The 25,179-nt window shown below is 39.2% G+C and overlaps 1 protein-coding gene across 1 annotated transcript; it reads right to left on the reverse strand.

Annotated features, from left to right (window-relative positions):
- Positions 1-8,554: 8,554 nt before the first annotated feature.
- On the reverse strand, positions 8,555-19,778 carry LOC140246835 (lysosomal proton-coupled steroid conjugate and bile acid symporter SLC46A3-like). The gene is made up of 8 exons (XM_072326164.1): positions 19,737-19,778; positions 18,038-18,233; positions 14,483-15,433; positions 13,453-13,524; positions 12,277-12,408; positions 11,165-11,248; positions 10,574-10,730; positions 8,555-8,612 (listed from the first exon to the last, which is right to left on the reverse strand). Exons 1-8 carry the CDS (start codon positions 19,776-19,778, stop codon positions 8,555-8,557), a joined length of 1,692 nt encoding a protein of 563 aa, XP_072182265.1.
- Positions 19,779-25,179: the final 5,401 nt, after the last annotated feature.

The following is a 25,179-nucleotide window of genomic DNA, read 5'->3' on the forward strand; positions in this document are numbered from 1 at the left end:
AACAAAAATGAAAGGCAAAAATACCTGGGGCACTAGCAGAATTTTCTCAATACATTAATAGTGATATACAGACAACCACATTCTGCAGATGTAAGAACAGTTGATTTAACCATGTTGACAATAGTGTAATAATATGATTTGAATAATGGTGAAAAGAGAACAACTCGACATGCGAGTCCTCGGAGGAGATACGGTAAACCTAAAGAGTGAACATATTTTAAGTACTAACATTCAAAGAAGAATTGGAATTAGAATTAGAATTACCAGCAGTGGTACTGCAGTACTACTGTAGTACTGGTACTACTGCAGTACCAGTACTGCAATGGTACTGCAGTACTACGGTACTACTGCAGTACTGGTACTGCAGTGGTACTGCAGTACTACTGCAGTGCTGGTACTGCAGTACTACTGCAGTGCTGGTACTGCAGTAGTACTGCAGTGGTACTGCAGTACCCAGTACTGCAGTAGTACTGCTGTGTAGTACTGGTACTGCAATAGGCCTACTGGTACTGCAGTACCAGTACTGCAGTACGCAGTACTAGTACTGCAAGGAAGAAGTGAGGTAGTACTGCAGTACTGCAGTACTGCAGTACTAGTACTGCAGTAAAGTGTCCAATTTACTACAGTACTTCTGCAGTACTAGTACTGCAGTACTACTGCAGTACGTGTACTGCAGTAGTACTGCAGTACTTGTACTGCAGTACTACTGCAGTACTTTTTCACAAGGGAAGTACTAACATTCAAAGAAGAATTGGAATTAGAATTAGAATTACCAGCCAGTATAGCACTGAGGGGAATACAACAAGCCAGCTGTTCACGCGTTCCGAAGTCTTAGGGTACGAAAAGGGGTACACTCTAGAGAGGCTTAACTGATTTGAATGACAACAACCAACACAGCAGGAAAAGGCACATAAACAAGAAATTTTAGCTGTTTTCGGGTTGACATGCGTATATTGAAAACATTGCGTAACTTCAGAACGGTGTACCCGGACGTCGCAAATTTGATCTCAAAATATGCGGGAGACTTCAATGAAAAAAGTCATGAAACGACGTTGCAAAATCTTAGCGCGTTGCGGAATCGTACGGGCGCGAAATGTCGAGGGGGGGGGGGTCATTTTGACCCCCCCCCCCCGGTTAAAATAGGGTTAAGAAACGAAGTGTTCATTATAATTTCTGAATAACATTTAGATGTCAGTAGATTAATAATTATTGTTTCATGCACACACACACACACACACACACACACACACACACACACACACACACACACACAAAACCGCACGTATAAAGCATACATTATATATATATATATATGTGTACTTAGCGAAAAAGAAGTCAGGTTGTCCGCTATTCGGGCATTGCATTGCGATAATATAGGTACATGAGAGTAGGGTGAGTGCTAGTCCCGATACGGGACTCTTTTCTTTTTTCTCACTCTCTTATACGCCCTCATTGGCGGTAGCGCGAAGTCTTCTTGATCGCGACAGTCCACGCATCGCGCGAGTCCACAAATTGCTGCCCCCGAAAATATCGGGGGGTCTCTCCTTATACTACACGCCCTCAACGACGGTACTTCCGCGTGATGCTAGCAGCTAGTGTGCACGCCGAATACGAAGGCAGTCCAGGCAGTGGACTAGGTGAGTGCCGGTGCAACACTCTAAAAACGCAAATGTTGAATCAACATTTAAAAGGGCCGAGGAGTGACAGCATTTTTGAAGTGTTGCATCCAACTTTTAAAATAACATTTTGAATGTTGAATCTAGCAGGAAAATCAACACTTTGAAAATGTTGTCACTCCTCGGCCCTTTTAAATGCTAATTCAACATTTGTGTTTTTAGAGTGAAGTAAGCAGTAGGAAGCGCGCCGTACGAGGTATCTTTTAGATGATTAAACTTATGTTTATTGAGTGGTTTATTGTGAATAGACGTATGCAGACTGACCAAAACATCAAAGGCTGAGAGCATTTCGTGGTTACAATAATCAGAATTCCACTGGATGTCCAAGGCGTCAACACGCATCTCTCCCCAGATCACTCCGGATCAGATCCGGGGTGATCCGGGATGTCTATGTGACTGGGACATTAGACATCCTTGGACATCCATGTATGTCCGTGTAGATCCGGGGACATCCGGGAGGCCAACACGGCAACTTTTGGGGATCAAAAACATCCGGCGTCATCCGAGGATTGCCGTGTTGGCAGAGTAATCCGTGATGGTCCGTGTGGCTGCCGTGTAGCTGCTGTGTTGATCCGTGTAGATGCTGTGTTTGTCCGTTCAGACGCCGCGCACCTCCGGCCTTATCCGTGTACCTGCCGTATTGATACCGTGTGTACAGTCATATCAACGCTCGTCGACACTCCATCGAGGTCGCAACTATCTCGAATCTCCCCGGATCACCGTGTAGATCCTTGAGGACCCGTGTTTATATGTGACTGGAAGAACTCTTTCATCCCCAACTTTACCATTATACTGTATACAATCTTATCTGAAATGTCCAAAATTATAGCATTGGCCTATGGGAGTCTCACTCTCAAGTAGTTTCCAATGTTGGCAGCCCTGTAATCATCCCAACATCTCTGTCAACTGAATACACAAGGTACTGTAAACGTGGACATTTTCGCGCATTTCGCGCAACCAGAAACTAGCTTCAAAGTAAAAGCACGCGAATATTTTTTGCTTGCCATTATAAGTGAGGTTCACACCTAGGTCCCTTTACCTTAAGGTTTTCTAAACCTCGAGGTTTTGTAAACTACGAGGCACTAAACTCCAAGTTAGCGTAGATGTAGACGCATGTAGTTTAGAAAACCACGACAAAACCTTAAGGCGAAGACACCACGACAACACCACAAGATATCTTAGGGTGTTGTCGTGGTTTAAGCGCGTAGTTTAAGCGCGCTGTGGCAGCGCGCTTAAACTATGACAGATGTGAACGGAGTTTTGTTAACCACGACGCACAGTTTTTTCCACAATAGTGTGCAACCCTATGTGCAAACTAGGCGCCCTTTATTTTCTCTCGTAGTTATCTTTACCTCGAGGTTTTGCTAACTGCATGTAGGTGTGAACGGCATCGAAGTTTTGTCGTGGTTAGGGGAACGCATTTTTGCGCTCGTAGTTAGTATAACTACAAGTTTTTGGATAGGTGTAGACATGGCTATAATGTTCCTGTGCGTGATGTCTTGATTCCACACGCGAAGCTCTTTTTATCTGGCCAAGCGCGAAAAATTAGTCGCGCGAAAATATATCCACTTTTACAGTATCAGTACATGTGTACAAGCAGTATCATACACAATAGTCCGTCATTTAAAATATATATGAAGAGTTTGTTTGCAAAAATCGATAAGTCCATTTTTGAAGATTTTGAAGTAGGGTCTCTATCAAAAAGTACAAAATAATAAACTTTAAAATGATATATTGGTCACCACATATTATAAAGGTACATTTTTGAAGTTATGGTCAAAAGAAGCAATTTTTTTTATTATTCTCTTTATTTTTCTTGACCTTTAATCGCAAATATCTCCATTTGACAAATATGGACTTATCGGTTTTTGCAAACAAACTCGTCATATGTATCACTTTCATCACTTTCATGGTTATGAATAAGTGAATGATATTTGACCCCGTTACCAGTAACAACACTCAACCACCCTGGTGTTGAGTATAGGCCAACATGAAACCCCCCGGTGTTATAACAATCTGCTCATCTTACTTTTCACAAGGTCCACAATTTTTCTTGATAGGTATCTGAAAAGAGCATGCTCGTTCATGCAAACGTAAAAAATTTGGCCGATTTGATGGAAGTACACATTTTGTACATGTAATGTATTCTGTCTAACTGCTGTGTCAGAATCTTCATTTTCCTTATCCCTTCTTGACCGTTCAATTCCTTTTGGTGACAGACCTTGTGTATCTACCTGATCAAACAGAATTATTTTATCTTTGAAACCTCTTCTGAAATGGGTCAGAACCCAAATATCAACAATATAAGATGAATACTCGCTAAACCTCTTCTGATAGTGCTTCAGTGGTGATGCACAAATTAAATTCATACCTTCAGCGGCAATTAAGACATACCCCTTGTTGAGTATTGGCTGGAAGTCCAGATACTAATGTACTCGCTTCCATAACGTTTATCAAGAATATCATGAAGGATAATATCTAGTTTAATCAGGGCAGGCAACATTTGAAGTTTCATCCCTCATATTCTGCCATCTGTACAGACTCCAAAGGAATTCATATGCACACAATATAACATAATATTGCATAAAACAACCATACATTGAATATCTGGAATGGTCAAATTTAACATTTACGTGATGGAACGTTATCATGAAAATGAAAACTCGTCATCTGTTGTGTTGAATCTCGAGTTATGCTATTGTTCAGTTTTTCCTGCAGCTGCAAATTTTACTGTGTCAGAGTTGTAATTCACTTAAGCAAAATGATATGACATGATTATTTTTTTTTTTTTAAATACAGTCGTCAGAATTTTCCGAACCACAATTTGTAAAGGATAAGAAAAACAAAAACAAAAAAACTACCGGTATAATTGAAAGTGTATCAAGTATACACTCCAATGTAGTCATGTGATTATGTCAGAGAAGTTGCGACTGCATGAATGTCAATTTATCCTAGCCTGAACAGTGGAACTAGGCGTTCTGACATTGCCTGATGTAATGAATCGTTACATAAGTATCTAATGATGTATACAGTATGATGATGGTTTTAACTCTTATTATCACGACTGGTTGTGGCATGAATTGATTTTATGGCGATGTGCTATCGGGTGCCAGTAATTTAATGTACTGTTCTATATACCACATGTAGTTGCTTTTTTCTGTCATTTGCTCACCCCCCCCCCCCCCCCATCATACGTACGCACTCATGTCCATATTATACACTTGGAACATACCAAAGCGTTAAAGAGAATCATTCTTTCTGAGAGTTGATACACATCGTTGAGATACATTGTATATGTATATTGTACGAACATAACTCTGTGTACCACACTAATAGGTACATCAGGGGCAGATCTAGCTTTTTTACCAAGGGGGGGGGGGGGGGGGTTCAGGGCCTGAGCTGCATGGGTATTGCGAGGGAGCGTAGCGATCGGGGGGGGGAGGGTGTTTTGGAGGGGGGTATCCCCCCTCCTACAGTAGGAAGATTTTCATTTTTAGGGTTGCCAGCTTGTGATTTTAAGCATATGATTATTAGTTATTTTGCATGCTCTATGCTTTATCTTTTTTTTTTTGCTCAAATAATGGGGGGGGGGGGGGGGTGCTGCAGCCCCCCCCCCCCCGGCTCCGCGGTCCCTGGGTTTGACCCAACGACGATGTCCACATCGTCCGCAATGCGATTTAAACCCCCGTAAGGGATGTTTTCCTGGTATGTGCTAACGCAATGGAGACCATAAAAAGCAGTCCATGATAACGTCTTTTTAGATCAAGTGACATTTTAATACACATTTATATCCAGAGTTATCATAATTGTGTTTGGTTATTAACTTATCAAAGACATAATTTACCATTTACAGATGAAACAAAAACCCAGCATTAGTGCTTTAAAAAAGTTCTGAAATGTAAGTCAGGGATAGAAACAAAAACTGTAAAAATTTGAACCCGTATAATCGATGTCAAGTGTTGTTAAATACACAAAATGTGAACAACAGTTATAATAAGAATGTTTCCAGATTAAACCGTCTACAGTTACGGTTTATTGAGAGAAACACTGATATCTCTTTATATTTTAGGCTTTATTGCGAAAATTTCATGTGGTAGGATGTTTTGTGACACATGATCAGACTTACACATATGCATCAAATGTGATATCTTGAACATTTTTGAAATCACTGCTCCCAAAGGTAAACAGGACCTTTAAGTTAGTGAGTCAGGACACTTTGGTCATGTTGGTGAGTCTAGTTAGTAACTGTGGATTAAAGGGGAAAGCTAGTAACTGATCAGTGATTCCCACTGATCAGTTACTAGCCTTCCCCTTTAAGTCTAGACATAATTTATTATTATGATGGCGTTTTCCTATGCACATTTTTACTTGGCACCCTAAGGGGGGGGGGGGGGTGTAACCCCCCCCCCCCCCCCCCCCCGTTGATCCGCCACTGTACATGTGACATCTGATCTTCCAAGTTCATACCCTAATTCTATGAACACGTCAACTGTTTATACACACAACCCGGCAGGACGAATGTTGCTGATTAGCGACCTCTATCGTCGTATTGGCGTCATCTCCCTGACGTGCCAAAGAGGGTTGGCAGTGCTTGGTACGTAGTATCTGTAGGTACATTTTTGTGCATGTTTCTCTGTTTAATGATGCGACTTTAGACCCGATCAAACCTACATGGCTTGACAATATTGTACACCCATTTTTTTTTTTTCGCTGTTCTTACGTGCACATAGATAAATTATAACACATAAACGCATGAGCACATTCACGCAATGTATATACGCTGTATACAGGAATGCTTGTGACGTAAATTCCACCGGAAATGAAAAAAAAAAAACATATGTAAGGACCTTGTATCTGCAGTTTTTTGGATTGATGTTCAAACAATGGGTTGAGTGATGTTCTGTCCAAATCCCAACTGTCTTACTCCAAAAATAAAGCAACCATGGCATGTGAAAGGAAAGGCTATCCCATTCACTATAGTGCTTTGGCTGCTATGTTTTTTGGCTCTCCTGAACATTTGACATTTTGTAGATAAGAGGTCTTATCGCCCCAGCGACTAATATATCTTTTTTTTTTATTTATGTTTCATTGAAAAATTATTCAGGATCACAATATTTACAACAATCAACTTGATTAGAATTACGCAATCACTGAACAACGTAGAGGAATTTAAAAAAAAAAGAACAAAAAAAAAAGGCAGAACATTAAGTTACCATATACAAATTAGATCTTGTTCAACGAATATATCTTATTATGCATGTATATTATATAACATAAATATGGATAGATACTTTCCATAATCTTCGGATGCTGTGTGCGTATCATACTAAAACATGAAATGTATCGTGGCGATGATACATTATTGCATTGAACACTCAACATAACGAACAATTCTGCTGAGGCTTAAAGTGGCTCATAAGTCTCGCTTTCTCCTTGATTTCTCTTGGAACCGAGCGAAAGGCAATCGCTTACAATAAAATGTATTCTGTGATCTATTAATGATGGACGCTATTGCCTTCCAAACGTCTGAATCAGAGACTCCAACTCTCCCGTTTTCGACGGGAGATCTCCCGCCGAAAACCCATTTTTGCAAAATCTCCCGTTCTCCCGTTTGAGATCTAATTTCTCCCGCCCTGGCTCTTTGTCTCCCGTTGGAAGGGATTTCTTACTTATTTCTATCGTATGTTGAAAAAATAAGCCTTAGATAGCACAAGAGAGCATCTAGAACCCTAGGAACTTCGCGCTTCGCACACATCAAGTTGGAGTCTCCCGTTTGCTAGGGGTTTCAGGCGGGAGAATCTCCAGATCAGAAGGTGCTTTGGGTTGGAGTCTCTGCTGAATAATATGACACTTTTCTTCCGAGAACCGATAATCACTTTGTCGGAAGGTAACTTAAAGGAGAACATTATTTTCTAGAAAATAGAAAAGCATGTCACGCTTCTTCATTTCACGCTTTGGAGTTTGATGTAGACCAAAACAAAATGCCTATACACACACAGCGTGTTTCATCCAATGCGTAGAAAATGGGCCTGTATGAACACTACGGTCTGTTTTCAATTAGATGATAGTATAAACATTGACACAATCTCCATTGTAATTCTAAATTTTGACCTGAACGTCATTCTAAAATGACTTCAGGAGTTATATATGAAATGATGCAATTACATAGTACCACAAAATCTGTCATTTTATAGAGTCTACTAGACTACCCGTTATAAATTCCGTTGTATTCGTAAAAAATAAGTAATGAAACAGACAGACAGACAGACAGACAGCGGTCTGGAAGCAGATGTTAACCTCCGTAAAAGAGAACCGGCTGTTGGGGAATGTTTATAGAAGAGGACAACCTCTCCTTGAGGGAAATATCAATGCAAGCACATACTTCCGTTTGCTGCCGAAAAGGTCACATTATTATTGCAGAGCCGGGAAGCGTCATTTATGTACATTATACGCATTAAGGTGCCTATGTGCTTTCGTTCTGTCCAGAAATAATCTGCTCATCATGCAATAATCTAGTACAGCTGCAATCTGTCATAGCCACCATGTCTTTTTCACTTGGCAGACCACTCGTCCGGTCGGTTTAACCGTAAAAATACAAATAGATCTAGTGACGGTAGGTTATCACTGGGCGAGTTGTTATGTTTCTCGTTGTCTCGCCAATTCGCCTCCCCTTTTGCATGGTATTAGAGATATTCTCCATCAGTTCTCCATTGCGACCTCTCCTGAACGAGCCCTGTCTAAATTCTCATCACCACTATAGCTAAAAACATCCAGCTTTAATATAGCTCATTAGCTCATGCGGTAATAGCTTCGAGTAGTGGTGGTTGGTAGAGTACGGTAACTTGTCAGCCAGATAGTATATTGCTCACACATCATGTTCATTGGACCGGTGCGTACTTCACGGGTTTGTTTCGACGGTCGTCTATCTGGAGCGCCCTGTGTGACGTAAAGGGACGATTAGAAATTAAAAGAAAAAAAAATCATGAGAAAGAGAAACGAAATGAACTGCATGTAAAGATTAAAAGGGAGCTCAAAATATGGACATTTCGCCATGCTACATGATGAAACAACTTCTATTCGAGTAAATTTATATCCTTATGATACATCAGTAAAAAAAAAAAAAAAAACAACAACAACAACAACAACAACAACAACAACAACGAAAAAAATCTTCATCGCTGTTTTAGCGAATTATTCTTTTTTGGAGACAGAATATCAACCACGCTACTTTAATATCGCTTGTCCTCTTCGCTGCCTTCTCCTTGCTCTTCTTTTTCAGGTTAAGCAACTACACTTTTATTGCAATATTTGAAAAGTTTAACGGTGCTTGGACTCAGATGGTAATCCGGATTACGGTGCAAAACTTAGCATTAGTTCCTCATCCCATTTCTGAAAATCACTAAGAAGAATTCGTCTAAAACTCATTTCCCAAGTTTTTGTCATGAGACGACAGAGAGACAGAAAAACAAACAAATCAACTCCAGCAAAAACAAAAAACAAAAACAAAAACAAAGAAACAATAATAAAGTATTGGTGAAAGCACGATGGTGATGATGATAATAATAATAACAATATAGGTTTTCCCATCCATTTTCGCACTTTTGTCATTCAATTTCAAAGATTTATTATTCAATTTCGTCCCGAGAAGCAGGTGAAACGCAAATCCTAACTTCAATTTCGTCAATTGTCATTGTAATTCGTTTTTCGTCAAACATTTTCTAAGACATAGCATTCACAATCGTCAATTTTCATTCAAATTCGTCCCTCCCGCTGACGGATCGCAGAATGTGAAGATCAAATTCGTCTTTGTTCATGTTTGTTCACACAATTTCATGAATTTTTCATTCAAATTAGTCAGATGTTGTCGATTCTTTATTTTGATGGTGAACCAACTTTAAGTCGACATATTTTTAGTTTCTCTCGTAAACTGTATCGGTACACATTATTCCCTAACCATTTGCTTTAACAATACACAAAAAACAAGACTGCCAACGAAAATGATTGAAGGATAAACGACAGTCAAAAGTCAGAACCCAGGACAGTATGTCAGTGTCACATTTTGAACTTCAACTCCTAATGTTCAGGTTTTCGCATCATAATGCATGAAGCAATGTTTAAATGTTGTACCCTGGAAAGTAGCAAACATAATTATGTTATCCATTCTTTGATATTAAAGAGGCGATAATTCTACACTTAAATTTTGTCCTTAATCATGTTTGCCTAGAAATCGTTTGTCAGTGTTTTCGTTTGCGAGACGGTATACGTACATGTATGTTTGTATCAGTGTGTACTCGGATTGCTTGTGTGTGTGTGTGTGTGTGTGTCTGTATCTGTGGTTCTGCGTATGTGTGTGTGTGTGGGGGGGGGGGTACTTAGGTGTATGTTAACTCCTGAATGTAAAATGTGTACGTTTACAGGAAAAAAAGAATACATGAATGACTGGAAAATTACACCGAGTAGAGATATGAGACGAATATGACTGAAAATTTAACGAAAATGATTGACAAAAGACGAAATCGATTCTGCTGTTTTGAGTGCTGCGAGTGAGACTGACGAATTTGAACTGTAAATGACGAAAATGTATGCCAAATCACTAAATTGAATGGCCTTTATTTGAAAATGAACGGCGAAAGACGAATTTGAAAGTAAGATTGGCCTACTCTCGACATTCCGCGACGAAATTGAAGTAAAAATTTGTGAAATTGAATGAAAAAAGTTTGAAAATGAATGGGAAAACCTATAATAATAATAATAATAATAATAATAATAATAATAATAATAATAATAATAATAATAATAATAATAATAATGATAACAATAATAATAATAATAATAATAATAATAACAACAACAACAACAATAATAATAACAATAACAATAAATAAGTGTTAACTTACGCAGTAATCGCGACTGGAACAAGAAGAGTGGTTGCCATGACAACGAAGCTGAAGCCATTCGACACACGCAGCGTGAGTGGGTAGAGGGCGTTAAAGATGAGAGGCGAGAGGAGGGTAGCGACGCTCTGAATGCAGCCACTGCAAGCAAAGAGGATTCCTGTGCAGAGAGTCGATGGGAGGAAACACGTTTACAATTGATATTTTGTAGTGTATAATCATGAATCTACAACACTGTAGCTCCATGGTATACGAGTACATCTTCTACTATTTTTGTCACTAAACCGCAGATGATTAACTCTGAAAACATTTTTATTATAACCATTGTTCACATTTTGTATATTCAACAATAATTAACATTAATTATACTGGTTCAAATTTTTACATTGGTTGTTTCTATCCCTAACTCACATTTTAGAACTATTTCAAAGCACTAAAACTGAGTTTCTGTTTCATCTGCAAAATGGTAAATTGTGTCTTTAAGGTCATATTCCTATCATTGAGCTCCACGTTCCCATCTACCGCAAGTACTTTCTTTACAGCAGACAGAATATACTGGAGCTGAACATGTGTATTAAGGAGAATCATTCATACCTTGATCACTGGGCGAGACCAGTTTGGACATCTTGGCGCGGCAGATCGGCATCGCCAGCATTCGCAGACATCCCACCGCCGTTACTGGTGTAGAGATCGATAGAAAAATACATAGATAGATTGATAGATAGATCGATAGATAGATAGATAGACAGACAGATAGATAAATTGATAAAAGGATTGATAGATTTAGGTCATCATCAAAAAGAGAACAATAAAATCTCTTCAATGATGCCGCGCTCTTAACAATGAATATCATTGCATACATTCCGATGGAATCCAATTTTCTTTTCCCATTTTTCCTCTAATACATTACTCGAATTATCACATATACCTTTTATATTTTCTTCATTTCATTTCCCTTCATGTTCAGCAGACAAGATATTTCAAATCGAAAGTAAAACGGATATATTTATTCTTGCAATTTAACTCACACGATATTCTCAATACACGTTTCATGTGACATATTCTGGTTTAAAGGGAACGTAAACCCAAAACAACAACGTGGATTGAGTGAAAGCAACAACATCAGTAGAACACACCAGTGAAAGTTTGAGGAAAATCGGACAATCGATGCAAAAGTTATGAATTTTAACATTTTGGTGTTGGAACAGCTGGATGAGGAGACTACTAGAGGTTATGACGTATGAGTGGACAACAATTCAACAAAACTTCACTTTTCTAGCATTATGAAAGAGCACTTGAGTAACCGCTTTCAGAAAGCAATGGGGATAATTGCTACCCTTAACATATGTCAGTATCAAGTTGATGGAATTTGTCATTTTCATGAAAAATGAATTTTTGTGGAATTTTCTTTATATTTTCTTTATATTGTTATCCACTCATACGTCATAACCTCTAGTAGTCTCCTCATCCAGCGGTTCCAACAACAAAACTTTGAAAATTCATAACTTTTGCATCCATCGTCCGATTTTCCTCAAACTTTCACTGATATGTTCTACTAATGTTGCTGCTTTCACTCAGTCCACATTGCTGTTGGGTTTACGTTTCCTTTAAACCAGAATATGTCACATGAAACGTGTATTGCGAATATTGTGTGAATTTCAGAAACCATCGGATTCTTTTGCCCATCCATGCGCACCCTGACGTACCCAGGAATATCATGACGTCATTCTTGGCGAAGGCCAGCATGAGGAGGGAAGCCATGAAGGAGAGAATGGAGAACTGCATAGTGAGATGATCGGAGCAGCAGATTCTGATGACGTAACCACCGACCACCAGACCTGGGCACACGTGGTTCAACATCAGAAGATAAAGAATTTATGTTAAGAGTTTTATAGCAAAATATGAGCTAAGCGCCATTTTTAAACATTTCAAAGAATGTTCATCATCAGATAGAGCAAAATTTAATCTTTCCAGTAATGTTAGACAACAAGTATACAACAGTATTCTAAAAGTTATGATTACAAATATCCTATATTTTCTTATTATTTTCTGTTTTCAGCAGCCCTAATCACAAATATCTCAACTTAACAAGAACGGAGTTAATTCGTTTTGCGATTAAAATCTTGATATGATTGTATAAAGCTATCATTCAAGAAGCATTCTACATTCAGCATTTCCATAATTATGATACATCATGTGCCTGAGTGATGTTACTGAATCGAATCCATTTATATCAAAGACCCAAAGATGATGTATATTCCATTCAGTACAATTCAACTTAGATCTTAATTCCAAAATGAATTTAGATTCTTTCAAGTACAATAATGGCAAGAAATCAATGTAGGCCTTATTCAGAATAAATGAACTTACATCTTAGAGGGGAAAAGAGAAATAAGAAAGTATATAACAAAATATATCAAGCTGTTTTAAGAAACAGAATAAAAATTAGTGTGGAATTAAAAAAGAGAGGCCCACGCAAAAGGCAACTTTGTAGGAATTCGAGAAATCATCAATTTGAAGTACAAAATACATAATTTATCGTTATCACCCCATAATCGAGAGGAGAACGTGAAGAGGGATATCTTTGGTAAACACTTCTTGTCAAGAGACGAAAACAACCAGTAGATTTAAACTTGGGAACATCTTGTTTAACACACAATCTCTACCAGCATACCACAAGGCTTCCATTAAAGGTTGCTATAGTTACAAACATGCACACATACATACGAAATGACACACATTCGGTAAAGCATGCACACACAAGAACATACCGTCATACGTACGTACATACATACATTTATGCATGTATTATGGATAATCCTTATGTAAGCAGACTGTTTCAAAAGAATCCCCATTTTTTGCGTTTCTCGCTGAGGACTTACCAAATCCCGCAAAAATGAACGTTAAGCCGTTGAAAAGTCCGATTTGCGCAGGGGACCAGCAAAACGGTTCACCTGAGTTGAATTTCATTGAAAGAAGATAAAAAAGTTGAAGTTAGCGAGAGAGAGAAGGATATAAACATTGGTAAAAAGGGGAAAAGATGGAAAGGGGAGATGTCTGTCTAAATTTCAGGTATCAATGGCTTTAAATTCAGCGACCTAAAATCCAGTATTACTTACAAATGGTATCCATACACTTACCATGGCATTATCATCTGATCATATCAAACGGGAATCAACCCCAAAGATTATATGCAAATAAACCATTAAATGCAGAAAAAGGGAGCCTAAATGTAAAATACTTCAATGCAATTGGGGAAAAATTGAACGATTCCGTTACAAATCTTGTTTTCTAAAGTTTGGGTGAAAATCATGTGCTGTCATGTAGGTAAGGAGGACGGCTATTTGCTGCGTCACTGTAATGATGTAAAGATTGAGAATTCTACACGATTCAATGCTTAGTAAAAATGACATATTCCCCTCTATCATACATTTACTGACATAGTTTTAAGGTTTATATGATTCCTCCGACTTTTCAAGGTTATAGGTACACGATATATTAGGCACTCTCTCCTTATACTCTATGAATTCCTTAGATTGAAATATGAGCAAAATCCAACATTATATCAACAATCTTAATCTTATAGATTTAGAAGTTAATCTATTTTCTCAGTCCAATTTTGGATTTGTTCCTGTCCACAATCTTTCAGATTGACTTCCAATCTAAGGAATTTAGATAGTAACGGAACGTGGGCAAGACTAAGAAACTCTGCTTATGACCAGAGGTTATTATCATTATCATCATTACCAATATTATTATTATTATTATTATTATTATTATTATTATTATTATTATTATTATTATTGTTATCATTATTATTATTATTATTATTATTATTATTATTGTTATTATTATCATTATTATTATTATTATCACTATTGTTATTATTGTTATAAGGGGCTACGACTTTACCTGTTGCAAACAGGACACTAATAGAGAGAAAAGAGACGATGAGAAGGACGAATTCGAAGAGGATCACATTGTATGAAATCATCTTCCAGCATCGCCCGTTCTCGTCCGGTCGGAAGAGATCGGCCAGACTCCTGAAAAATTTCGCCACGTTGAAGCTTCTGCGCGAAGGTTCCCGAGTGGCCGAATTAGCGTTCGTTGACTTGGCGGTTGCCTTCGTGAGGCTTTCGGGGAGGAAGTAGAGGTACACGAGGCAAACGAGCATGAGACCTGTAATAAGGAAATAGACCGGCGGGAATCCCGTCTTCTGCACCATGAATCCAACGGCAACCTGTCCGATCCCGGGACTGAGTGACGTCATGCATTCAAGGATCACCATTCGGTAGGTTCGCTGTTTGGGCGTCGTCGTGTCGGCGACGTAAGCGAACGAGCTCGCCACCAGCGTGAAAAAGTCGCCGCACATCCCTAGCGGCACAGCTCCAATGATGAGGATGTATAGAGGCCAGTGGAAGATGGCAGTCAAGGCGTTAATGATGGAGTAAATGATATAGCCGATGATAGGGAACACCATTGCAACGCGTCTTCCCTTTAAGTCACTGACAGCGCCGAGGACGTTGGCCGACACCAGTGCTGGAACGGCTTGAGCGACGGCTAGGTAGAGCGTCCAATAGGACGTCTGGTCTTGCACCTCTACGTAGAGCTCGTAGTCATGAGATGACTCGTTGAGCGAGCAGACGAGACTGGTGTTACTAGATGTCCGTGTGAAGTTAACCTCCTGCATCAGTCGTTTGTCCAAATATTCGACTCTCAGCGTGTTGAGCAACCCGTACGCCAGCATGAAGATCACGGTCAAGGGCTCGACGATGAGTTTGAACTTTCGCGGGGCGACCCGCCCTGGAAATTGAACGTTGTCGATGTCGTCACCCATGTCGGTGTCCAACCGGTACAAGTAACCTGTAACGGGACAGCAGAGCACCACATTCACAGTGATGGGCAAGTGGTTTGTGCAGATGTATGACATAATAACATAAAACAACTGGCATGTATACTTACCGCCTTCTCACAAACAAATACCATCTGATGACGTCAGCATGGTGATCTCCATCACATTGAAACTTACGACGCTCTTCAGACTAGTGTCATATCTCACGATGTTCCGTGTCTAACACTTTTAAACGTTTGGTGAGAATAATAGTCTGTCTGCACTAGCATTTTCATCTTTTCATTGTAGAATTAAAGTAATTTTTCAGATGGATCTACTTCCAGATTGAAGAGAGTCCGCATGAATTCTCAGCCTTCTGAATAGTATGCAACAAGGTGCAAGAATTGAACGCTGCAACATTTGTTGTTTTCAATAATGAATTCTCAGAGAACTGTCTTTCGTTGGATGACCACTCCCCGTCGTGCCTTTAACTTCTGCAGACTCAAGAAGAATCTCCCACAATTTTGACGGAGTACTTGCCTCATCCATGACTTTGGGTGACAGCATTTTTATATTTTATGATGATGATGATGATTGTTTGTTGTTTTTTTTTTTTGTGGTACACCTGTTTATGGAGTTCGATAATAGTGATATTTTTACATCTTTCCCAATAACTACTAGCAAACTACAACCTTTCTGAAACAAACAATAGTTATCAATAGGTTTGGATGGTGATCCTTTACTTTGAAGATAAGCTAACTCCGAGGATAAGCTCTTATGAGTCGCCAAATGTTGAAAGGTCGATTTCGTTACGAAATCAGTCTTTCCGTTATGAAATCGACCGTGCAACACTTGGCGACCCATAGGACTTATCCTCGAAGTTCGCTTATCTGTAAAAGTGGATATTTTCGCGCGACTAATTTTTCGCGGTAGGCCGGGTCAAAAGAGTTTCGCGTGTTTTTAATTCCGCGGGATCAAGACATCACGCACAGGAACGTATGGCAAGCAAAAATATTCGCGTGTTTTTATTTTCGCGCTAGTTTCTGGTTGGGCGAAATGCGCGAAAATTTCCACTTTTACAGTATATCCTCGAGGTACATCTGAATTTAACTAGTTTCTGAGTATAGCAAATTTAATGTCGTCTTGCAAATAAAATGGATTACGAAATTTATGTCTGTATACTTTATCAACGACCAGCTGCACATCATTAAAACATGTTTCATCCTTTGGAGAAAATAGCGTCACACCATCACCAACATTCATGGTGACATACGCCATCACCAGGACACTTTTGAAAACATACTGCATATTCACAAGAAATGGAGACTACGGGGCATTTTCTCACTGTCTTGTGACGTTGCCCTATAATTCAGGAGTCCTGTACATTCTATAATTTATATTTACAGCAGATGGTACGCCATCGTAAGCTTTTCCATAAGTCCCTTATGTCATAGACCGGTAATAACATAGACCAGTAATAACAAAGACAAGAAAGACACTAAAGACCGCATTTGTTCGTTTGTTTGTTTATTTAAATGTTTATTATGATGTTGCAAAAAATAGTTGCAAAAAGCTGTGGGTCTTGTTACTGAACACTTTAAGTATATAGCTTCACCTTATTATGATAGCAATTCTACTAGGCCTCCATAACATTTTTCCCATTTGTGTGGATTACAACTAATGATGTTCAAATTCGTGGTGTTTTGTTCGCTTCTTTGCTTTTGTTGGGAGACTAGGGCAGTAACCTTCTGTCCTCAACTAACCGGAAGTGGTCTGGTGACTAGCTCTAAACGGTCACACAGATAACGGTTGGTGGCTGTTTGGCACTATACGGTATCCGTTGTCCTTGCATATAGCCTACAACTCAGATTAAAGAAATTATATCTGTGTTAAACAACCCATGGCATCATGAAAATCATGACTATACACACAGCTAGACATAATGTTAGAAACAATGGACGGCAAACATGGCACTATGCCATGTCATGAAGTACAAGTTCGCATGGAGTGACTTCAGGCTATAAAGGGAAGCGGGGCGGGCTACCGTATGTTGATTTGAGATATCACGTGCAGTCTGTAATAAGGACGAGAATGAAATGATGGGTTCTACCGTTATCATAATAGGGAGCTTTAGATTTTAGACGCGCGGACGTTCACAGAGAAAAAAACATGATCTGAGTGTGCGCAGTAACTTGATCCGCGCTACTGCGCACGCTCAGAACATGTTTTTTTTCTCTTTGAACGTCCGCGCGTCTAAAATCTAAAGCTCCCTATTAAAGGCTTTCTTTATAACTTTACGAGCAATCAGATCAAGGTCATGCTGTTATCGCCCAGTTCCTTGTTTTCGTTTGCTGGTTTGATTGTCCGTGTCAGCGTTCTCTCTTCCGTTCTCGTTCTCCACCCCCCCCCCCCCCCTTAGTATGAGTGCGGCTATAATCTTTATTTCAGCATAGCTGTTGAGCAGTGTGGATGAGACCATAAAGCCTGTATTCTACGCCGGAAACGTCTGTCTCGAAGGAGAGTTCACTGAACTCTGTAACTCCAGACTGCCAAGTCAAATGCTACTATACAAGAGAGGAGAGACGAATATCGCCCCGTGAGACGGAGTCCAGCCACCAGTGAGAGGCAACTCCCACCTTTGTATCCACCCTGTTGCCTGCGAGAGGCAACTGATCCCAGCATTGGCTCCACCCTTTTGCTTTCGAGAGGTAACTCCCACAGTTTTGGCTCCGCCCTTTCGCCTGCCTGCGAGAGGCGACTCCCATCGGTTTTGGCTCCGCCCTTTCGCCTGCGAGAGGCAACTCTCAACTTTGGCTCCACCCTTTCGCCTGCCTGCGAGAGGCAACTCAGGATTTGGCTCTACCCTTTCGCATGTGATCGTCGGGCGTTACAAACAGCTCGAGGGCGTGTGAAATAAGGCTATAAAATGTTGTATAAGACAGTGAACCAAAAGTTGTAACTTCTGGTTGCTCAGGAATTAATGGTCCATTTTACCTTTGGGAGCAGTGATTTTAAAAATGTTCAAGATATCACATTTTTGCGTATGTGTAGGTCTGTTGTATCACAAATTATCCCACCATATGAAATTTTCGCAATAAAGCTAAAAAATAATGACATATTAGTATTTTTCTCAATAAACAATAACTGTAGATGGTTTAGTCTGAAAGCATTCTTATTATATCTATTGTTCACATTTTGTGTATTTAACAATGTTTAGCATCGATTATACGGATTCAAATTTTACAGTGGTTGTTTCTATCCCTGACTCAAATTTTAGAACTATTTCAAAGCACAAAGCTGCTGGGTTTTTGTTTCATCTGCAAATGGTAAATTATGACTTTAATAAATATTCATCATGCCCCGTTTCCTCTTTCTAGTCGCGTGACACTCACAGAAGGTTAGTGCAGGCTGTATAGATACTGCCATACTCTAGCAGTGTAGGAAGCAATCACTTAATGACACACATCATCAAAACATGAGCTACGAATATTGTCAGACAGGACATCACAAGTCATGTTTTACGTGTATGTCAAGTTATGAGCACAAACGTCTCGATACCTATGAGAGAATTACACTTCCAGGCATGGTGCACGTGGGAGCTCACATCAACGCACAGTATAATTTCAAAGTTATATAGGCCTACGGGTATATTGCGGATATACCTTCGTTAATTCATAGAAAATGAGACTCCTGTTATTTTCTCCATTCCTTTGGCCATTGGCCAGAGTTGACAATACATGAGTGGGTGATATGCTGTGTGCTATGTGCTATAGAGCATCGCGATGAGTCATAGTATCTTGAACAAAAGCTCAATGGAACAATGAAATCTGATTTGTGTTTACAAGCAGTATGGTTTTTCATATTACGGTATATGTACTGCAAACAAGAAATCTTCGCGTGCATTTTGATTTCGCGAATTTGGCGAGAGCCAATATTTGCAAAATTAAAATGGACGCGAAAGTCCCTGTCTGCGCGCTTTAATGCATTGAACGCCAGTTGCAAATCTCGAAAATATCATGCCTCAAAGATATCTTGCTTTTATACAGTATTCAGGGTCTATGACGTGGGTTGACGTGACGTAGGTTACAGTTGCAGATTATGGAAATGCGATAAGCTGCATGTACATATCTTGTCCTCCTACAGTCATTCACAATCAGTTACAGAACTTCTCATTGTTTCTAGGGCTCGAACCTCCACCTGCAGGCATAATGTTTAATCTATGTATTAGACCACGTTCAAAATTGCCATGGATAGAGGCATGTTGTACACAAGTTTCCCAGTCATTGAATTGAATTGAAACATTGCTACATGCAATATTGATTTCAAGTTTCTCACCCTCCCCATAAACTCCTCCCCCTTCACTCCGCTATCACTCATGGTCCCGCCCCTCGGGCGTGGTCACTCCGCTTCACCTGCCCTACCCATAACCACCCCACGTCCTTAACCCGTTGCGAGTCGATCACGCAATAGGCCTACCCGGGTGCTTACAATCCATGCGCACAAGTGCAATGGAGCCAAAATAGGCCCTAGATACATGTGTGGGCCCAACACAGGGGCGGATCCAGGAATTCTATAAAGGGGGGGGGGGGGGCGGGGGCTCAACTAATATTTCTGGTGCCACTTCCGGGTTTCATTTCATGCTTTTCTTTTTATTTCTATTGTTTTTAATGAAAAATAAAGGGGGGGGGGCGTGCGCCGGTTGCGCCCCCTCTGGATCCGCCACTGCTATACATGCTAAGTTTAGAATGATTACACAAATGGGAAGATTATGGTCCTACAGTCATACTTCAAAGTCTGCAAAGACGTGAAGTAATAGCCTGTAACATTGATAAACGGTACACCTACCTCACTTAGGGTATCACAACTCCGGACCGTCACAACGATCCACGTGACTCCTGTGTGTTATGAGGATTTACACAGCGCAGACGACAACTTACGCACCATGGAACTGTGCCGCACCGGTGATCAACATTTCCTAAACCAGGTATGACCGAGAAAACCCGTGGAGCATGATAACATAAAGAGGCGCTGGATACTAAAAATTTGTGTTTCTTGCAACGTGTATGTATAAAATTCAGGTGTCTGTCGGCTGCTCCTATCCTTCAGATGCGGCTATGGAGTCGCGATTACTGTTCAGTGACGCCTTGCTTTCCAGTATACCAACTGAGCCCGCTCCACACTACAATAACCTCGCTCAACTTATAAGCTCTATACCCTCTTTTTATGTGAACCTTCTTATCTGATCCTTTGCTTGCGTGTTACAGTTGCTGGCAGTCCCAGGAGCGTAACGCATATAACGGAAAGTACAGAGGCGTGAAAGCTAGAAAAAAACAAAAACAAAACAAAACAAACAAGCGTGTCACATGCATTCCAGTCGATTTCCCATATATTCAATGCCTGCAGCTCCATGTCGCCCTCGCGAGCGGTCTTTTACGTAACATTATCTATACCGCTTGTCACCTGACTTTCGATATTCTATTATTGGACTGAGCATGAGAGGTTTCACACTTAAGTTCAAACTCGTTTGTAATCAGGTTCAAGAATCGAGTTACCGACTGTTCAGATATTCGGATCGTGAATCTTCTCGCACCCTTACAGCTGCAAACGACATCTCATACAACAAGGGTCTCTTAAAGTTATCGTCTTGCAGTTGAACCCGTACTCCCCATGTACCTTTAAAGGCAAGATTAAGTTATTTCGATAAGAAATCAGTAAAATGCGGGCAGATTACCGGAAGTGCAAAGAGGATTAGTTTCGAGTCACTAAAAGTTGTACGCTAATACAATGACATCACTCGGCTACTGAACCCCACCTCTATTGTATAGTAGAAGTCAGACTCGAGTTTACCACGAGTTGAAGTTAAAGAGAACATTATTTCCGGGCGAAACTGACCAGGCCTGCGTGCTCTCGAAAAATATATCTGGGTTGGTCGTCAATCAAGTTCCCAGTCAGACTTAAAAACAGAAAATACAAAACAACATCAACCAATAAGAAAGAAGCAACAATATATCATGCAACATTAAGTGCGTTAATTCTAAAGTGAATTCTTCGCAGGTAAATATGTATAAATGCAGTAAATAAGCCCCTCACTAGACATAAAAACGAACAGTGGTTGATTTGATGCAAGGATCTTACTATCGGTTGTGATTTCTAATAACGATCGAGCAAAGGTGATAAGTGTGACGTTTTACGATAATAAAAGAGGGTCAAGTGTCCGTGTATGTAACCCTCCCGTGACTCGTCATTTAACAGATTTTGTGATGACTTATTTTTAGATATCGTTGAACTTTGGTTACTGATCAAGCTCTATGATGAAGTTGTCATGTATAAAACAATAAAAACGACACCCTAGCATACAAGCGCTTCGATAATTATAGTGCTGTCAAAACCAAGATATCTTTGAACCGATCACCGCGTTGATTTGATTAATAGATTTTATTGCTCCACATCTCAAACACAAATAACGTGATACAATCGATTGAACATAAGACTAGACTATAGCGTCGTAATTAAATATAGCAAGACAAGAGAAGACAATTTTACAACATGAAATATGGGGGAACTACTACAAAGCAGAGCTTGTAATACAGGTCCCTTGAAAAAAAAAATGTTGGTCTTGGTAAACAAACAACCCAGTAACGAAAACTATGAAAGGAAGGAAATGGGCGTACAGAAAAAAAAAAAAAAGATCAAACAGAGCAAGAGCGTTGTTATATAATAAATAAATCGTTTACTGACTAGCTTATTCTGACACCATTTTTGCGAGAGATTGGGTTTGGTAAATCTGGCGTCTCAAACGGATTTTCCACCCTTTAAAGCATAATAACTATTTTCCATTCTAAATTTCTTCATGGCTTCATTATTAGCACAATATCAGAGACGGTGGTAGCATGGATGAGACGATCGAGGCATCTCAGACTTTTTAAGATGGGAAAGTATTAAAGGGATGGTACAGTATCGTCGGAGATGAGAATTGGGCTTTTAACTTTTTGCAAGATACCAAGAAAACACTGATGAAATAGTACAGAGCATACCATTTTAAGAGGAATTCAAAGTTTATTTGATTGAAATCGGGTTTGGAATGACTGAAACATCCATGGGTCCCACACTTAATTAGAATCGCTCTGTTTTGGATATCTCAGCCATTTCAAAACCAATTTTCATCAAATAAACGTTGAATTCCTCATGGAATTACATGCTCTTTCATATTTCATAAGAGGTTTCTCATTATCTCACCAAAAAATGTTAGAAACATGAAATTAGGTCTCAACCAAAACTATACGATCCCTTTAAACATTGTCTTAAAAGGTATGGTGTAGTTTTGGTTGATATGGGGGAATCAGATTTTCATTCTTAGCGAGATAGTTAGAAAAAAACATGAGACTATGCTTCAGGTTTTCAACTTTTTTGTGAGATAATGAGAAACCTCTTTTGAAATAATATTATGAAAGAGCAATATATGCCCTAATCTAAGAGGAATTTAATTTTAAAAAATGAAGATTAATTTTTAAATGGCTGAAACAATTATCCAAAACAAAGCGATCTTAATAAAAGGTGAGACCCACCTTTTATTAGGATCGCTTTGTTTTACTTAGGTTTTGGATCGCTCAGCAATTTCAGAGAGATTTTCATGAAATAAACGTTTTTTGTTACAGCGATTTATTTCCCATCCATCTGGAGGGAGATATATATTATATTATATTACATTATACTATATTGTAATATATTATATATTATATTAATGGTATCTTTATTCAACAAATCATTGATCGCAGCCAGAGGCTGAATTACAAATGTTTTTACAAAATAATATGAAAAATACACATATACCGTATTACATAAATATAAAAATGTAAAATTACAAAACCAAGATAACATGCAGGCTCATACAAAACAAGAACAATAAAAAAAAAACCTCAGTCACTGCATACATATTACAATATTAGAGAAATAATGAAAGTTTGAGTTGACCTTGACCTTTGACCCTTAAGTTTCCAAGACAATCACTGCCAATTGGTACATGCATATTCACTAAATCACTGTCCAGCTGATTTTACCCCAACTCTAAACTGATTATTTCCTGTACTTTTTTGGTGAATAGCAAACAAGACTACAGCTGTTATCTAGGAGCAAAGTCTGTGTGTGTAATGGATTTCACCGAGATAATAGAAGCATCACTGTAGAGGGCAGCCTAATCATTTCGAAGATTACCAACAGGAGATGATCAGGGATATGACCCTGTTCCTCGTTCAGAATACACTTCATCACAAAAGACCAAAGATTAGAATGACCTCTCATTTTAATTCATCACTCATATTTATAGAGTACCAAAGTGTGATATCATTGCCATTCATTACCATGGAAACTGGTTCTAGACTATCTCATCAGTCTGGTCCGGGTGTTCGTGCGCGCACCCTGTTCCAACCCAAGCTATAACAAAAGACTGATGCGGTGACATCATTATTCCATAGACCTGAGCTTTCGTGTGTGTGTGAGTGAGTGCGGGTGTGTGTGTGTGTGTTTGTGTGTGTGTGAGTGTGTGTTTGTGTTTGTGTGCGTGTATGTGTGTGTGTGTGCATGTGTGTGTGTGTGGGTGTGTGTTTGTTATGTTTCAGCGATGGGCGAGGGGATGGGCTTCAGTATGTATAAAGATACACACACAAAAAAAAAATCTGAGTCAAATGACTCATTTACGTGAGTTTTCAGTTTGTCCGTGAGGCGACACACTTTTTCCAATTATTGAGTCTTTTCTCTCACGCTTACTGAGTCACTTGACTCAGTAGAGAAACAGCCGAGTCACACAGCTGAGTCAAATGACTCATTTGCGTGAGTCTTCAGTTTGTCGGTGTGGTGACACACTTTTGCCGAATATTGAGTCTTTTTACTCACTAAAGTCATTAAATGAGTCAAGTGACTCAGTATGCTGAGTCAAGTGACTCACTGTGTGAGAATCGAAACGCAAAATGATTGAAAAGTCTCTTGGTCAGCATGCTGATCCAGTCACTGACTTACGCATGCAGCACGACGGTAGACGGAGTAGGGAATCAGATCCTATATCTTGCGGTAGCCTATAATCCTATTCCTAACCTATTCCTAACCCATTCCTAACTTATTCTTAATACCTAACTACATATCACGAGACAATGCTTCTAATATATACCCATGTCGTAAAATTGTATTTATGTATGTGGTAACTGTTTTGAAATAGATTATTTATTCATTTATTCAAGACTTCTGATAACAGAGCTGAATATTTCATAAATTGTATGAAATTATAAATATCTAAAAATCAAATACAATTAAATACAATTTACCATCCGCGACAAAATCAGAAATACATTTCAGAAAATATTTTCTGAAAAAATAGTTAATTCCTTTGCTTGAAGTTATTACATGATCGATTATAATCGACTCATTGGACTCGCATGTCACATAAAATGAGTCGGTTGACTCATTTATAACAGTTACTGAGTCAAATAGAGATGATGCAATATGAGTCATCGATTTCATGACTCATTATTGTAATTCCGTGTGAGTCATTTTACTCGTTAGATTCGATGAAACGAGTCTTTTTACTCAGAAGAACTTAAAAGATGTGTCACAACAGCAATGACTCAGAAGATTTGACCTAAAAATAATGAGTCAACTGACTCGGGTAATTTTTTGTGTGTAGTTGATTGGTACAACACACTGGCATAGGAATGCACCTGACTCATAACAAAATCTATTGCATCATCTTTTTTTCCACCATAGATGCTAACTATGCTCCTATTGGGTT

Source organism: Diadema setosum, chromosome 3 (genome assembly GCF_964275005.1).
Source record: "Diadema setosum chromosome 3, eeDiaSeto1, whole genome shotgun sequence".
Taxonomy (NCBI): domain Eukaryota; kingdom Metazoa; phylum Echinodermata; class Echinoidea; order Diadematoida; family Diadematidae; genus Diadema; species Diadema setosum.